The sequence below is a fragment of the Microtus pennsylvanicus genome, chromosome 4 (assembly GCF_037038515.1).
Source record: "Microtus pennsylvanicus isolate mMicPen1 chromosome 4, mMicPen1.hap1, whole genome shotgun sequence".
Lineage (NCBI taxonomy): Eukaryota > Metazoa > Chordata > Mammalia > Rodentia > Cricetidae > Microtus > Microtus pennsylvanicus.
This window is the reverse complement of record NC_134582.1, coordinates 48,687,276-48,704,790: the sequence shown is the minus strand read 5'-3', so window position 1 is coordinate 48,704,790 and position 17,515 is coordinate 48,687,276. Positions and strand designations below refer to the sequence as shown.

The window sequence follows — 17,515 nt, the reverse complement described above, 5'->3', positions numbered from 1 at the left end:
ACCTTCCAGGGTTAGCAGCAGACCTGCTGACAGCGGGACGGATTTCTCTAAAAAATACCCTCGGAAACTTAGACAGAAAAACAAATGCCACATGCAGTTAATCACTGAAAAATTGCTGAAAACTTTATTTTTCTGTGGGTGCAGGTGCCGTGCCAGCTGGAGGCCAGCAGAGGGCACTGGACCTGCTGGGGCTAGTAACAGGTGATTGTGAGCCTCCCAAGGTGGGTGCTGGGATCTGAACTCTGGTCCTTTGGTCTTAAAAGGACCATGTGCTCTTTATCACTGAGCCGTCTCTCCAGCCCCTTCACCGCGATTCTTGAGGCCACATGTTTCTATTTAGCTACTATTTATTTTCAGATACGTAACTAAGCACAGCGCCTGACCAAAAGGGAACAAAACAAAGCTAAGATGGAACAGAGATTAGCCACAACAGAGACATCTCAGTAATGCGGCCCCGTGTCCATGTGCTTCCTGGCAGGCCGGGTACCACCTAATACACCAGCTCTTCATGTTCCTGCTTGACTTAGGACACACACATCTGTGGTCATATAATGTTATTATCATGCAAACATGCTTCATTCCTGTCTGGACCAGACCACGTAATATGTTCTTTTGGATTGAGCAACGTATTAAAACAAGTCTCAGGCTATCAAGATGGCTCAATGGGGGAAGGAGCTTGCTGCCAAGCCAGTTGATCTGAGTTCAGTTCCCGGAACTATCATCCTGGAACAAGAGAACAGCCTTCCACAAGGAGTCCTCTGACCACCATAGGCAGACATTGGCATACACATGCCCCAACACACACACACACACACACACACACACGCACGCACGCACACGCACACACACAATTAATTTAAATTTTAAATGAATAAGGAAAAAATAAAACAAAATTTTGGGGGTTTGATTTTTGTTTGGGGGTTGTTTTTCTTTTTCAAGACAGCATTTCTCTGCGTAGCTCTGGCTGTCCTCGAACTCACAGGGATCCACCTGCCTCTGCCTCCCTTCCAGTGTTGGGAATAAAGCCATGGGACGATTCTGCCCAGCAAAACAAATCCTTTCCACCAGCATTTTTCAAAACACCAATGTCTGATCTCTTTTAAACTAGTATAAAAACGCTTTTGTAAGTTCTGGACTATAGGATATTCTGCTCAAATAATGATGTTGTTTTACTAATTTCCCAATTGAAGTGCTGTTGTGTGAATGCAGCGCTATAAATCGGTAGTTTTGTGATTGTCTTTTACTGCCACCTGGTGGTCATTTTATATATTTACACCAGACCTAATGAATTTTCCTGAATTGGTGTTCACTTAAGCAGTCTGAGGTATCTGAAAGATCTCTGAATGATGCGGAAGGGATTTTTACATCGTCTTTTTTACCCAAACTAAGATCGACAGATATTACTGAACCATATCACTTATCCGTTATCTAGCATAACCATATTCAATAATTCATAATGAAAAATTGTAAGAAAAAATTTAAGGCCATTTGTAAGACAAACTTAAACAAAAGAAAAGGCAAGGCTTACCCAAGCATAGACTGACCTGGATTCCAATGAAAATCAACAAATAAAGATCGAAATACAGAATTAGGAATTACAGGGGCTGTGGGTTCGGCTGAGTTGGAAAAAAAAAAAAACCCACTTGCGGAGGATAGTGAAGTCTTGGATTTCATCCCCAGCACAGCAAAGAAAGGAGGTGAGGTAGACGGTGGAGTCAGAAGGATCTGTAGTTTAAGATCAATCAGCTTCAACTACATGGTAAGGTGGAGGCCCTGTCTCAGTAAAAAAATAATTAAAAGTTAGTGTCTCTATAAATGAGTAAGGCTATAAACATTTTCACAGGGTTCTTTACTATATTTTACAATTTACATTTCTCATTTATAATATGTCTCTTTTATCTTGGGCTTCCCTGATTTCTTATATAATTTAAACATAAATATTTTATTAAGGATAATATTACTCTAATTACATTGACTACAAGTATTTGGTCAATTAGCACATAAAACATCGTTTTCATTAGTTGACTGGAAAAAGCCTACATTACTGCCAAAAAAAAATCACTAATTAGGGCTGGAGAGATGGCTCAGTGGTTAAGAGCATTGGCTGCTCTTCCAAAGGTCCTGAGTTCAATTCCCAGCAACCACATGGTGGCTCACAACCATCTGTAATGAGGTCTGGTGCCCTCTTCTGGCCTGCAGACATATACACAGACAGAATATTGTATGTATAATAAATAAATAAATGATAAACAAAATCACTTATTACCTTCTTTGTCCTTTCAGTCCTTTATTTACTAAGGAAACTTTACTTACTCTTCTGCATGTAATAGTTTCTTGGTACTCATTGTTATCAGCTTCTTGTCAAATTCCCAAAAAAGTCAGTCCTTGCTGCTCTTTGAATATGAAATGTGCCCACAGACTCCCGTGCTAACTGCTCAGTGTGTCCTGTCCTGTCGCCATGGTGCCCCATGTCCGCCCCACATCCGTGTGGTGTTCATTCACACACACACACACACACACACACACACACACACACACACACGTCAGTGGTGTTTTTTTGGAGGTGGTGGGAACCAAAGGAGAGGGCTTAGCAGGAGGAAGTAAATAGCTGAGGACAAGGATTTGAAGGTCAAACCTGGTCTCCAACCCACTTCCTTTCTCCCTGCTACCTGTGTCAGGTCCGCCCTGGAAAAACCTCCTCTTCCAGCACTCACTAGGGCCCCGTGATGCTCTGTCCATACAGACAGAGCCCTCTGAAATGGTGAGCCAAAATGGGGTGGGGTGAATGTGGGGAGAGAAGGGAGGAGGGGAGGGAGAGGGAACTAGGATTGGTATGTAAAATTAAAAAAAAAGATTGCTTTAAAAAAAAACCAGAAGCTAGGAGAGCAGTATTTTAAATTTTGTGCCAGAATTTTTACTGAAAATATAAAGGGTGACCATATAAATTAACTAAAATTTTCATAGTTCCACCTTCCAGCTGTTTTGGTGAGCATTCTGTCACAAAAATAGGAAAATAACACAGCGATTGGTTTTTAAGTTTCCTGTAACCTCTCTGCTACCCAACAAATGTTTTACTTGGCCTTTCTACCATTTCATATTTCTTCTCATTTTTTAACAAAATTAATGTTAACCAAATAACCAAGTTGATGCAGCTAATTTGTTTTCTTAAGATAAAAAAAAAACGAGTAACTCGTGTAATGGCAAAATACTGAAGATAAACCCTCCCAATGAAACAGGACCCCAGACCTTAGTAGGCCCCCAAACTAACTGTCTCCATGAAGGAAGTAAGGATCATTCAGGTCATAAAACTCAGCACGTAGACAGCACCACCTGCCAAAATAAAGACAAAAACCTCATCCATCAAAGTCCTTAGCTCTGGAGAAATCTCTAAATATTCTAACCTTGCTTTTAGGCTTCTGTAGTTCTGCTTCTGTCTGACTGTCTTTGCTAACTGAATATGTCAACCCAGGACATGGCTTTTGTACTTATAAATCACCCTAAGCAAGGCTCAGGGCTATACTGGGATCCCCAGCACCCAGGGTAGTCTCCGGCCAGCTAATAAAGACCTTCTGTTAATTAAACCCAAGTCCGAGCAGTCTTCTCTGGTGGACACCCACAACACTGCCTCTGCTGACTCGAAACACTTGCATTAAGACATTCTAAGACCCCAATTGGTAGGAGGTAGGTGCTAAGAAGGAGGCGTTGGAAAATGGGGGACCTTAGCTGAGGAGCCAGAGGGAGTACAGTGGGGGTGGCGTAAATAGCACTGAGGTATTTGAAAGAAGACATCAGGATACGTTGCTTTATAAGCTTACGTTCAAATACATATACGTGTGCGCACATCATACTGGGATGTATATGTTACACCACACGGAGCGACGGTGCTCACCCCAAGAGTGAGGCACCTCTAGCAAATCCCAGTACCTGGCAGGCGGAACCTCCCCTCTGTTGGTCAGAGGGACAGGTGGGATTCCCAAGCCCTTGGTGCCTCCCAGAGGTCGACAGTGAGTCTTTATTGCTGAAGATGCCACAGGCTTTGGATACAGGACGAGGTGAGCTGGGACTGACCTGGAAGCCCCTTCCCGAGGACCCAGTTATCACAGCTTCAGAAGGGAGAGCAGCTGGTAGCCCCGCCCTCGCCCCAGCTGTAAGGCCTATGAACAGGAGTGCAGACATCTTGGAGGACTGTCCTGCCTACCACACAGGGAAACTGGAGTTGTTCTGCTGTAATTAATGCTGCATGTGGCTGTGTGTTCTTACACGGTGCCCCAGCTCCGGGGTCGAGGTGAAGGGAAAAGATGATTACAAACGCTCCCATCTCCTTGTGGCGTCCTTTTTTCTTTTCTTTCTTTCTTTGTGTGTGTGTGTGTGTGTGTGTGTGTGTGTGTGTGTGTGTGTGTGTGTGTGTGGTTTTTCGAGACAGGGTTTCTTTGGGTAGCTTTGGAGCCTGTCCTGGAACTCACTCCCTCACTCCGTAGTCCAGGGTGGCCTTGAACTCACAGAGGTCTGCCTGTCTCTACCTCCCCGAGTGTTGGGATTAAAGACGTGCGACACCACTGCCCGGCTTCTTCTTGCCAGGACTTAATCCCTGGGCTTGTCCTACCAGGCTGTGTGTGCAGCTGAAGTTGTCAGAAAGATGAAGAATTTGGAAATGGCATCTGGATACCTACCAATAACCTAGTGTGGATGCTTGAGCTCTTCCTCCACCTCTCCTGGTACTCTCCAGAGTTTAGGGGGAGGAAGCGGGAAAATGTGAAGCCATGGGAAGAAAACTGGCAGCCGTCCCCCCTTCTGAGATCCTAATTCAGGAAGCTCCAATAGTTGCTCAGGGTAGAGAGGGAAATCTGAGTTCATTGGAGTCCTTTATTAGACATGTTATGCACCACATACAGCAGGGGCACTCCACAGCCCTCTTTAACTCACGCTCATGTGTGTACATCCATAGCTGGAATAGGTACCATACGTACATATATAGTATACATCTAAAAATGGCTGGTACCTGTAAATGAGGAAAATCGGGCTCTGAACAGTGGCCAATTGCCGTGCACCGCGCCCCCGTGTCTGCGCTCTGTGCGCTGGCACCCAGTTGGCGAGCTTCGGGCAAGGGGGCTGGAGGTTAAAATACACAGACTCACACAGACAGAGAGACAGAGACACGGGTCATCCTTGAATTCCCCAAGAATGCCCCCTTTATTGTGTTCAGGGGCAGATTATATAGAGATAGCCACGCCCCAGCCAAACCCACCAGAAACCACTCTCCTGCCACAGGAACTCCTGAAGGTCTCGTGCTCAGAGCAGCTGTAGGCACTCAGATCAGAGGATTAAAGAAATTCAGGATCTGGGGTCTCACTACTCCCAACAGCCAATAACCCAGGGGAACAAGTGTCAGAGCTAGATGGAAACCTAGGCCTGCTATCGGCCCAACACCAGGAAATGTCCTCACTCTCATTCTGCCTAGCAACAAGGCAAGACTAAAATCTGTCATGAGCCCCATATTGTACCATCAGTGTCTTTGGGGGGGGGTTCTTTTTTCCTTTTTTTCCTTTTTTTTTTCAAAACAGGATTTCTCTGTAGCTTTGGAGCCTGTCCTGGAACTAGCTCTTGTAAACCAGGCTGGCCTCGAACTTACAGAGATCCGCCTGCCTCTGCCTCCCTAGTGCTGGAATAAAAGGCCTGTGCCACCACCGCCCAGCTTACAGTCAGTGTCTAAATGACAATTGTGATGGTACTGGTCTCCCTGATCCGACCTTTCTGTGTCACAGTGGCTTCTCAGAGCGGGTCAGGAGTTCACATTTCATGTCTGTGGTCTTGCCCCAGACACATTGGTTCTTAGAGAAGTTCTAGAGTGAAGATAACTGATCTAGGGCCTTCTCTTCCTTTTCAAACTACTCAGGAAAAGTAGCTCGGATGTTCCAAGTTTTAATGCATACATTAAATGAATTGACATTCATTCATTTGAAAAGCCAGGCATGGTGGTGAAGGCTGTTATCATGGTACTCCAGGAAACTGAAGCAGGGTATCCCTGTGAGTTCAAAGCCAGCCTGGGCTACATAGCAAGACCCTGTGGCAAGGTGTGAAGACAGAGTGGCAAGAAGGAGTGGAGGAAGAAGGGAGGGGGAAGAGAGGGAGGGAGGCTAGGAGACACAGAACTTACTTAAAGAGAATCCTCATTGCACCATGAAGCTCATCTCAATGCCCCACCTCTCTCTGTAAGGAGTAACGGTTTGGGTGCGAGGTGACCAGTTCAGAACCTCCTTTTTATTTCCGAGGAGAAAATACCCTAAAATTTCATTGTGAAGTCCAGGGCCTTACCTCAGGAACCAGCCCTATAGGACTTGTTTTTGCCTGCATCTCCCCAGCGCACCCCTCCATCCGTTCCAGTCACGCAGACCACATTCTGGTACCCCCAGATCTTACGAAATTCACCTGCAGCCTCCCTGTAACTACCACCATCTGCCTACCAGGCACATAAATGACCCTTTTCTGAACTGAAATTTGCTGATTTTTTTTTGACATTTTATGTGATTTTTAAGCATTTGAAGGAATTTTAAAAGATCAAAGCACTTTATTAAAATTTTCTCTGGATTATATTTTACGAATACTGGGTTATTATTTGAAATGTTTTATGTTTTGAAACATTGTGATTTGGTAATATGAGAATTTAAAATTACTATTGTTATCCTCACTGTGTTTCTATTGAACAATGCTTGTTTTGTTGTTTCGTTTTCCCCCAGCCAAGGTCTCACTTATAAAGCCCTGGCTGACCTGGAATTAAGTGAGTATAAACCAGGTTAACCTAGAACTCACAGCGATCTTCCTGCCTCTACCTGCAACTGCTGAGATTAAAGGCGTGCACCACAACCCGGCTTTCTTGACTTGGTGTGGATTGGTCTTTTGTTTTGAGACTGGGCTTACGTAGCCCAGGTTGGCCTGGATGTCACTAAATAGCACAGGCTGACCGTGAACTCCTGACCCTCCTCCCTCAACTGCCTGGTAGTACAGGCGCCGGGCGTCACCCCCTCGCTTCCTGGCTCTCAATGCTGTTTGTTTGTCGATCATCCAACACTAGACTGCAAGACAGGGCATTCACATCACGATTCCCAGACATTCCAGAACCTGGAGCACGTATGGAATCGCTACTGGTTTTGGTTTAGCTTTTTATGTTTTCGACCCTACTGTTCCTTATCTGGAGGAGGAGCAACGTCCGGCGTCCCCCAGCTCTAGGTTCCTCCAGCACTATGCCGGCTGCTCCTCACTGACCAAACGCCCTGGGCCCTGGAAAGAAAGGGAGCTGGAGACACAAGTAACAAAATCTCCTTATTATTCTACTTGCGGGGTGGGGTGCGGGACAGAACCGGTCCCATAGGAGCAAAGCGATCGGGTGAGCGCCGGGCTCCTGCGCCTTCTTTCTAGGAAACCCGCGCCGCAGCCTCCCGCGGTGCACTTCTCCCTCCGGCCACACGGTGGCAGGCGAGCGCGCAGTGGCCGTGGTACAGTCCGCCCTCCCCCCCTTCCGGGGACAGTGGGCTCTTCCGGCCGTAGAAAAGCATTGTGGGATCGCTGCGCGCCCTTTTTCCGCTCTCACGTGGCGCGCAGCACGGCGGTGCTGGTGGCTTTGGCCTGGCGGGTGGTTATGGCGTCGGAATCCGAAGTGTCCGCGGCGGCTTTGGGCCGCTGCGATCCCTTCCCGGCAAGTGGGAAGACGGCGCGGAGACGGTGGCGGTGTAAGGAGCACGGCCTGCCGGACCCCATGGGAAATGGATCGGTGTGAGCGGAGCGCCGTCTGTGATGTGGATCTTCGCCGTCCGCCCAGCCGCACCCCTGGGCGAGAGTCTCGGAGTGGCGATCGGAGTCGAGAGGTGGGATCGAGTACCGCTTTCCAGGCTTACAGTCCGGGTAGAGCCGGCCTGAGGCTCTGATATATAGCCTTTGTGTTGCCCGTTCACCTTTGATCACTAGTGAATGTGGTGTCAAAAAAGGCATAAATTAATGCTTGGCAAGCTTTTCTTACCCCAGAGTTTGGTATCTTGGGTAAAGGAACTGCTTAAGTAACAAAATCTACCCTAACTTGTGTGGGGGCGGGGTGAATGGGCCGCCCAATGCCGGCAGTGTGGTTTAACTGGTTCTTCATCCATTTGGCAGGTAGGTGTTTGAAGCTGACCAACACTTGAGGAACGACGCACGGGAGCGCCAAGGTGGCTCAAGGTAGGAAGGCTGCAAGGCACAAGGGTGGGGGTTTCTGAGCTGGGGTGCCATCCGACACCCCAGCTTAATTGGTTCATTTGCATTGCTACTGCTTACCTGAGGGTAGGCCAGAAGGCAGCTGCAGAGAAGACAGCCTCTGCGTTGACTCACTTTTCTGGGCGTTGGGCTGTATTTTCTGAATACGTGGTATTGAACAGAAGTGAATGCACGTTGCGGTGGCTTTGTGAATCTCTTCTCATCTGTGTATCAGCTAGAGAAGTTTGTGTGTCACAACTTGGAGTTTTACTAATGCTAAAGATTGGTGGGGATTGGGCTGGAGAGATGGCTCAGCGGTTAAGAGCATTACCTACTCTCCAAAGGTCCTGAGTTCAATTCCCAGCAATCACATGGTGGCTCACAACCGTCTGTAATGAGGTCTGGTGCCTTCAGGCATACATGCAGGCAGAACTTTGTATACGTAATAAATATTTTAAAAAGATTGATGAGGATTAATATGCCAAAATACTTAGGACAAATGAGTAAAGTGGTCTTGTTTTTTTTCCTTTAGGGTGTCCTTGATCGTTTGGAAATGTGATCTTCAGAAACGTGGATGACTTGAATTTTCTAAGAGCTGTGTAAGGGCACATTTTTGTAACAAAGCTATGAATAAATATTTAATATGCTGCTCTGAGACTTGTGTGCTAAATGCCTGGCTTTCTATGTAACAGCTAAACTGGTAGCTAGATTTATGCTTGGGTTGACATATAACTTCCCTTGGCTTAACAAGTAAGTACAGATTGGTCATCCTATTGAGTACTTAAAACACTCCCCCCCCCTTGGAGCTGGACTGGAAGGTCATGGGTGGAAAGCTTGCTTTGTGAGATGAATCCATGGTTTGACAGAGTGGGAAACCTGAGGAAGCAGTTGGTGGGGGTGGGTGCCACTGCAAAGCAAAGTTGGGAGAACAGCATGTGTTGTTGGCTGTTCTTCCTCTGTTCTGGTTTTAGAGCTGGGAGTGTCAGCAAGAAAGAAAGCAAGAGGGTGGTTCTAGGGAGGTGGGCTGCAAAGGATGTCCTGTAGACACAGACAGAATTACAGCAGAGAAAAGAGCGTTGAGACATCAGATATTGATTGGAAAGGAATTCTAAGATTTATTTTTTTTGTGGAAACAAAGGCCTCAGTTGAGATTCCAGTGTTGGGGACAATTTGGCAAGCACTGTATCGCTGAGCTGTCTGCCTCCTCAAGGGGTTGTGACGGACATAAGGATGCTGAATATAGTCCTCAAAGGGACAGCTTGGCAGAGTTGAATGAACTAATGGGCTGTAGTGACTGAACGGCTACAAGAGGCAGATGAGACCCTGCATTAATGTGAAGAGGCTTAAGTCAAGGGAACAGGATTGCAAGGAGCCTGAAATGTCCTGCAAGGGAGAGGCTGTGTTGGGGAGGGAAGGAAGGTCCAAACAGGCTTTTTTTCCCCTCAGAAATCACAAGACAAAGACACTTAAATTCAAATCAACACTTAACAGTTTTTACAATATTTGTAAATAACCATTGGGACTTAATGCCACAAAATACAATAATACAAACAGCTTTATGGGAATAAAAGTCAACAGTCTGCAGACCAGGAATCCAAAGGCTTCATGAGAAGTGTAGGTTCTGGCTGGGGTGAAGAGAGTTGGATGGGTTCCAAGGAAGACTGGCATCCAGTGAGTTCATAGGGTCCTTCCAGTCAAAAGGCTCCACAGCACAAGAAGGCTGTGCATGAACCCTTAAGTGCTCATTTTCTTTCGCTAAAGACATGCCCACGACTGTGGCTAGTTCTCTAGTTCACAGTTTCAGAAGTGCCACTGGCTCAAGGATCTCCATCTCACCCTTTGTCCCTCTACCAGGTCAAGTCTCTGTCTTGAGGCGGGCAGCCTGGACAGTTTTTATTGTTTTTGCTGTATGCTTTCCAGCCAGGTTGATTGTAGACAGCTGAGATTTTTCTTCAATCAGGCTGTCTTTAGAGCCATTTCTTCTCTAGAAAAACAATTGATGGCAGAAGCAAATAACCAGGTTAAGTACTATTAGAAATACACCAGGAGCTGGGCATAGAGGTCACATTTGGATAATCCCAGGAAGAGAGCAAGGTAATCAATCCCTGGGCTACATAGTGTGGCCACATTAAAGTTATTCATTTATGGCATTGCAAGGAAAAGTCTATTATACTGTTTTTAAAGTTTCCACTAGTTAACTACAAAATCAAATGTGTTTACTCTCGGTCTGACAAGATTCAGTACACATCGGTTATATTCATTATTTAAAGACTTCCTTAACGAGGCTTGCTTTTCTGAGCAAGGCCAGAGACAGCTAAAAGGCCTCTCACACTATGAGACAGTAACTGTAGCTTAGAGTTCCCTGTCTTCTGGAACTCAGTGTCACTGTCAACTAGAGTGAGGAGCCTTGGAGATAAATCTGTGTTATCAAGAGAGGCTAACTGCCTACCCGAGCCTGGACATCATACCAGCTCTTCCTGAGTCGGGACTTGTATACAACCCACTAATTAGGTCAGATGGAAACCCAAGATGCCACCTACAGTGCTTCCACAGCTCTGCCCCTGCCTCAGGGATGACTGAATGGCTGTGGCTTCTTTTTCAATCCTAGGTACAAACACCTCCCGGATGGTATTCCCTTTGCTGTGGAGGTCAGCTACAACAGGACCTAGTTCTGTCTGGCATCCATTAACAGAGCATCTGTGCCCATCACTATTTCTCCAGCTTGGAAAAATACCTTAAAGCCCCCCGCCCCTCCCCACTATTTAAATCAGTGAAGCAGTTACTCTCATCCTAGCTCCGTGTGATCGCGATCCTACCCTCCCCGTGCCCAGCTGTTCGGGATCGTCCTGCACTACCTCTTCTCATTCCTAGCAGCTCTTTCGGGGCTGTGCCCATCCATGGTTTTTGGACACATCGGTCTGCTTTAGGATTTTGCATGTGGTTTTTTTGGTAAGCAAAAAATGAGAATGGAGTTAAAGACTCACTGCTAATATAGCCAAAGGAATTCTGAAAGCACAGGCTGTTTCTCAAAATTCTCAGTTGCTTCCCCTGCCTGTGCACCCTTGGGACCCCAGCACTCGGGAGGCAGAGGCAGGCAGATGCTGGGATTTGAGGCCAGTCTGGTCTACAGAGTGAGTTCCAGGCCAGAGAGGGCTACACTGTGAGACCCCGCCTCACAAATAAATAAACAGACAAGCAAATAAAAGTTAAAGAATGTTAAAGTGCCGGGCGGTGGTAGCGCAGGCCTTTAATCCCAGCACTGGGGAGGCAGAGGCAGGCGGATCTCTGTGAGTTCAAGGCCAGCCTGGTCTACAAGAGCTAGTTCCAGGACAGGCTCCAAAGCTACAAAGAAACCCTGTATCAAAAAACAAAAAAACAAACAAAAAAAAAATGTGTTGGGCTGGCAAGATGGCTCAATGGGTAAAAGCCAGGGCAGTTCAACCCTCATAACCTGAGTTCAAACCCCATGTAAAACATCCTCAAAGAAATTCTCTGACCACACACACAGACCACGCCCACATACATCATGCACACTAAATAAAATGCCTATTTTTACACAGTCATCAGTGGGACACCTTAAAACCTCACTAACCTGATGCACGGTAGAGCCACCAGACCCCTGAGCGTCTGAGGACCGGGTCACTGGAAGTGGTGGCACAAGGTCTGTTTTCGAGCTGCCAAAGAGAAAGCGTCAGAACTGGTGAACAGGACAGACCTCGGAAGCTGAGCTCTGCCATGCGGAGAGCTCTGCGGGCTGCTGTGTGGAGCCTTGAGACTGGCCACTTACTTCACTTCCGAGAGAACCGACCGCTCTCCGTCTGAACACTGGGACCTGCGGTACTGCCGGTAGCTCCGGGGAGAATGTGAGTGCCTGATGCGGACTGGGTCTCCCTGAGTCCTGAGAGGACAGCAACGAAGCAAGGAAACACTCAACAGTCAGGACAGGATAATGGGCAGCTTTTCCCGAATACTGAACTATAAAAGCAACCTTCAAACTGCCTTTGGTCGTTCTTGTTTTTATGTTGCAGGTGAGTTTGTTCGATACAGGGTCTTACGAAGTTCAGGCTGGCCTCGGAATAGAACCCACTGCATAGCCGAAGATGATTTAAACCCCCATCCTCCCAGCTCCACACCCCAACTGCTGGGTTATAAGCATGCACCTCCACACCTAGCTCAGACTGTTTTTTTTTTTAAGAGAACTTGACTTTAATAGGCTGTGAAAGCAGTAGTGATTTAAATTTAACAGTATTTTATAAAAGAAAAATGTCCTACTGCTTAACCTTTATTTTCAGGGTGTGTGTGTATGTGTGTGTGTGTGTGTGAGAGAGAGAGAGGGGGGGGGGGGAGAGGAGGGGAGGGGAGGGGAGGGGAGGGGAGGGGAGGGGAGGGGAGGGGAGAGGGAGAAAGTTTAACCACATTTTGTTGCTGGTGTTTTAGAGACAGCGTCTCATGATGCAGTCCCGGCCTGAACTTGACGGAAGTGGCCTAGAACTTGAGCGCCCTCTTGCCTCTGCTTCAGACTCTGAGATTACAAGTGTGCTCTACTTAGCCCGGCTTAACCACTAAAACTGAAACACTTCTGGGGATTCACTTGAATTCTCTCCAGAACGTGGAAGGATAAATCTACAGTGAAAACAGGAGAGCTTCAACTTCCCGTAAGGAAAGGTCAGTTCTAGCTGGGTCTTCACGGGGGACGTGCTGAGCTCTCCAGTGTTCTCAGCACACACAAAAATGAGATGGCAGACCTAAGCCCTCCTGACGTCACAATTAACAGTGTAAGCACATACTAGACTATCACATATACCAGAAGTCTCTCAAGCTGTGCATTTATTAAAAAAGAAAAAAAAGTGGGGAAAAAGCCTCAATTCTTGACCTAGAAATGATAGCAAGAGGACTGGCACACTTGCCACCGAGCCTGACCTAAGTTAGAGTCCCAGAGAGAGCAGCGTGATGGGGGGAGAGGGCTGACTCCCACAAGATGTTGGCCTACACACACGAGTGGCACACACATAAATAAACGGTAAAAGAATATATAAAAGAGCGTGGGAAGAGGCTGAGGAGTTTTTCTGGGTGGGAGAAACTGGGTTGTGGAGGGAAATAAAGCCGTCAAGTGTTCTCCTTCCATATTCCTGAGGAGAAGCCAAGTGAGCTCTTGGAGATGTTGAAGCTTCAGTGGTCCAGCCAGGCAGATCCCACCCGTAATCTCAGCATCTGGGAGGCAGAGACAGGAGGGGTACCCAAGTTCTAGGCTGCTTCCATCTAACCCAGTCCAGGCCGGACCCAGTCCAGGCCGGTTTTCTCTTGACAAGGCAGAAACAGCCAATATGTGCTCAGCAGTCTGGGCTGCAGCTGGAGATTCCTACTAAATGGTCACAAAGCGTGCTCAGTTCAGTGTGGTTCTATAATGGGAACTGACTTGGGCTCATATGGCCAGGTTCTATAGTAAATATAATTCTCCTATGTTAAAATGATAGAAAAACTGACTTTGTTATCAATGAGTATCTCAGCAAAAAACTTACTTAAAATGGACATTATTCATCGTTCATTCTACCTTCTCACCCACAAACAAGCAGAGGAGAGTCATGGGATACAGAACAGGAGCAGTTTTATGGGGTGTCGTCATGGGATACAGAACAAGAGCAGTTTTATGGGGTGTCACTTGCTTGAGACAGGGTCTCTCGCTCCAGCCCAGGCTGGCCTGAAACTCTCTAGAGACCAAGCTGACACTGAACTTGTGTCAGTCCTCCTGCCTCTGCCTCCCAAGTTCAGGGACTGGAAACCTGAGCCACCACACAGAGAGAACAGCTCTATATATCTTTCCTACCTCTTCGCTACATTAATCTTTGGTTAATGTACAAACTGAGACACTGCATGGAACATAAAGAAAGAATGAAGTGTTCCCTTCTGTGGTGGTCTGAAAGGGAATGGCCCACATGGGCTCATGTTTGAATCCTCAGTACCCACCCAGTTGGAACTGCTGGGAAGGACTAGGAGGTGTGGCCTTACTGGAGGTGTGTCACCAGGGTGGGCCATTCCCAGTGTGTCCTCTCTGCTTCCTACTGTGGATCAGGATGAGCTGTCGGCTGGTTCCACCACCTATGATCTGCTGTCCCAGATCTAAGCTGGACCCCATGCCTCTGAAACTGTAAGCCAAACTAAACACTTTCTTTCTGCAAGCTTCCTTGGCCATGGTGCTTTGTCAAGGCAATGGCGATCAAGTATCCATCCACCTTCCCACTGATAAAACTGCAAAGACGGTCACACTCACTCTACTTTAGTGTATGGGATCTCCTTCAGCTGCTCTTCCGACAGTCCAGACGGGTCCACGAGTTCCTTCCTAGGAGAGAATACACAATGAGGTGAAAGCTGTCAGGCCTGCATACATGCTAATACTGCTTGCTCCAATTGACAAGCTTCCCTTTCTGCCCTTGTGGGACTCATGTATGATGTACACGAAGCTGGGAGCTAGAACACGTGCAAGGAAAACTGGGAGAACCCCACCCCTTTCCTGTAGCTCTTTCCCTCCTTTCTGTACCCCCACCTTCAGGGCCCCATCTCCCCAGTGATAAGTTTCTCTCCTGCATGGTTTTCCTTCTACATGGTTTTGCTTCTCTTTGTATTCCCTTGTAATTGACTGGCCCAGCCAAGGTACACTGACAGACAAGCTAAGTGACCCTGGAGAGGAGGAACTGGTGCAGCCCGCGGGCAGCTGCTCGTGTGTGGCACCGGACACCATTGTTGGCAGCAGACAACACCAAATGAGCACAGGGACCTGCTGAGCTGTCAGACCCAGGCTCCCTGCAGTGGCACTGGTTTTCCTTACAGCCAATTCAAACCTGCAAGTATCACCCTGGACATAAGGCTCAGCAAGTAGGAGCACAGGCTGCTCTTGCAGAAGACCCAAGTGTGGCACCCAGCACCTACATGGCAGCTCACAACCATCCATATTCCAGATCCAGGGAATCCGGAGCCACTAGGCATGCACACAGTGCATATCCATACATGCAAGCAAAACAGTCATGTGTGAGTGTGTGTGCGTGAGTGTGTGTGTGTGCATGTACATGAGTGCATGTGTGTGTGAGTGTGTGTGTGTGTGAGTGTGTGTGTGTGCATGTACATGAGTGCATGTGTGTGTGAGTGTGTACTATATACACACTGTACACACGGGGGAGACCCAGTACTCACTGGATGTGCTTCCACAGCTCTTCTTTTGCTTGGATATCAGGACTTCTTCTGCAAAAAAATGAAACAGCATTCACCTCTGCAACATGTGTCCTCTGCAAACCTTAAGAGTTACCGGTAATAGTTCTGTGAGGCCTTACTTGCCATTTGGCTGTTGACAGGACACATGAGCAGCCAGAGCTACGACAATGACCAGTGAAAAGACAGGGGGCAATTTATTGACCAGTGCCACTGAAAAGCTCACATCTGTGTACATAAAGAAAAATGAGACATCCCCAAAGCTTCATTTACAAAAGAGCCTGGAAGCCAGGATGGGCGGATAGAGCTGCAATCTCAGCATTGCAGAGGCAGGTTTGACGCCAGCCTGGCCGGCCAGTGCACCACAGCGAGACCCTACACATCACAAGCAAAAAATACACAGGAAGAAAGGAAAGAGCTTAGAACTTTTGGGGACATGTGTACAGACCCTTTCTGGTTAGAGCTGGACAATGGACTGTGACCCAGGGGCTCTGGTTTCTGACCTTACTGTCTACTTTATTACATTTGTTTATGTGTGCACATGTGTGTGTCCTGGTACGCTCAGGACAGTCTGCAGGAGCTGGCTCTCTGCTCTGACCAATCTGGTCCCAAGGATCTAACTCAATTCCTCGGGCTAAGCAGCAGGCACCCCATCCTGCTGAGCCATTTCACCAGGCACCCACTTTTAAGCAGAAAGGAACTCACTTCTGTCACCCACTGTTAAGGCTCTCAGCATGGTCTGTGATGACCTAGCACAAGCAACAGCCATGGGGGGAAGACAAGCAGCCCAATAACGTCTCCCCTTTTCTATGACGTCTCAAGCTGCATTTCCGCACCGAAACTTAGGCCACAAGGGACAGGGCCATCTGTGGCTCCACTCGAGCCACCGCCTTTCCCTGAAGACCTTCTTGATAGAAATTATACCATCATGTGTAAAGTCCTAGAAGAGGAGACCTGAAGGCACCACCCGTGTTCAAACTCTCCATTGGGTCAACCGTTAATCTCCATTATAGCAAGAAAAAGTAAAATGATTTCAGCCGTTGTCACAGAATGGGACTCTTCAGTACCCTCAGGAGAAAACAAGATCCAATAAGAGGCCCAAAGAAAGGTGCTAAGCCCTAACAAAGAGGCCAAGAGTTTAAACCACTGATAAACCCTGCCCTGTGGAATTTTACACTGAGGTTCAGTGTTGCTTCCAGCATACAATATCAATGCTTTCATTTTTCTCTCATGTGTTCTGGCAGGGTCTGCAGAATCCACGGACTACAATAAGCTATTTACTTAGCCATAGAATTTACTAAACGGTTTCTCCTTTGTGTGTGTGTGGACTGGGTGGGGGAAGAACAAAGACCTGCTCTTTCGGTCAAATCAAAAGGAGTGAAATGTGGTAAGGGTTGGGGACAAAGCCTGGGTGTGTGACCACAAATGGTGTTGATTTTGTTATATAAAACTGTATGCTTTAAAAAAAATCATTCAAATGCTTCTGGAAGGTCTCTTGAACAAAACCTGCCTTTTCTACACTTTGCCCATCTGATCCCCTGGGTAGTCTATCAGCCCTTTAAATGATACTAAGAAGGGGCAAATATTTCAGAGAACTAAGCTATGCTTCTACTTCAACATGCTGCGTCAGCATGCAGTTCTCACAGGAGGCCGCTCAATAGTCTAGCATAAGATACATGGATGAAGGCGCACTTCTGCTGGTAAGCTGTTCTTTCAGGAAGGTGCTGGAGAACTGGTTAGTTGTCCCCATGGTATAGTGAGGTGCTGGAGGACTAGTCAGCTGCCTTTGTTTTATAGAGAGGTGCTGGAGGACTGGTTAGCTGTCTTCATTCTACAGGGAGGTGCTGGAGGACTCGTTAGCTCTCTTCATGTTACAGGGAGGTGCTGGAGGACTAGTTAGCTGTCTTTATGGTATAGACAGGTGCTGGAGGACTGGTTAGCTGTCTTCATGCTACCATAATTTTTCACACCCTCAGCACTGCTGACATTTGAGCAATAACTCTTTGGAAGCTTCCCCGTGGTTTGTAAGATTATGTAAGTGACACCCACAGCATTTATATTAAAGAAAAAATGACTCTGGGGAGCCCAGGAGATG

At 47.1% G+C, this 17,515-nt stretch overlaps 1 protein-coding gene, 1 long non-coding RNA gene and 1 other non-coding gene across 5 annotated transcripts in view; 2 read left to right on the top strand and 1 right to left on the bottom strand.

Annotated features, from left to right (window-relative positions):
• Window positions 1-7,566: 7,566 nt before the first annotated feature.
• On the top strand, window positions 7,567-8,875 carry LOC142848675 (uncharacterized). The gene is made up of 3 exons (XR_012910449.1): window positions 7,567-7,859; window positions 8,143-8,205; window positions 8,753-8,875. It is a non-coding gene; the product is annotated as an uncharacterized LOC142848675 (long non-coding RNA).
• Window positions 7,925-8,057, top strand: LOC142849117 (small nucleolar RNA SNORA13). The gene has a single exon (XR_012910520.1). It is a non-coding gene; the product is annotated as a small nucleolar RNA SNORA13 (small nucleolar RNA).
• A 434-nt stretch (window positions 8,876-9,309) lies between the features above and the next one.
• Epb41l4a (erythrocyte membrane protein band 4.1 like 4A) overlaps window positions 9,310-17,515 on the bottom strand; it is a 196,642-nt gene continuing 188,436 nt past the window's right edge. Inside the window, exons 20-24 of one of the 3 annotated variants that reach the window (XM_075969030.1) lie at window positions 15,406-15,453; window positions 14,489-14,557; window positions 12,008-12,118; window positions 11,813-11,894; window positions 9,310-10,204 (exon numbers count right to left, since the gene is read on the bottom strand). In XM_075969030.1, coding sequence (XP_075825145.1) covers window positions 10,076-10,204; window positions 11,813-11,894; window positions 12,008-12,118; window positions 14,489-14,557; window positions 15,406-15,453 — 439 coding nt within the window. In that variant the 3' untranslated portion in view covers window positions 9,310-10,075. The remainder of the gene's footprint in view (window positions 10,205-11,812; window positions 11,895-12,007; window positions 12,119-14,488; window positions 14,558-15,405; window positions 15,454-17,515) is intronic. The other 2 variants (XM_075969031.1, XM_075969032.1) reach the window with 2 other exon arrangements.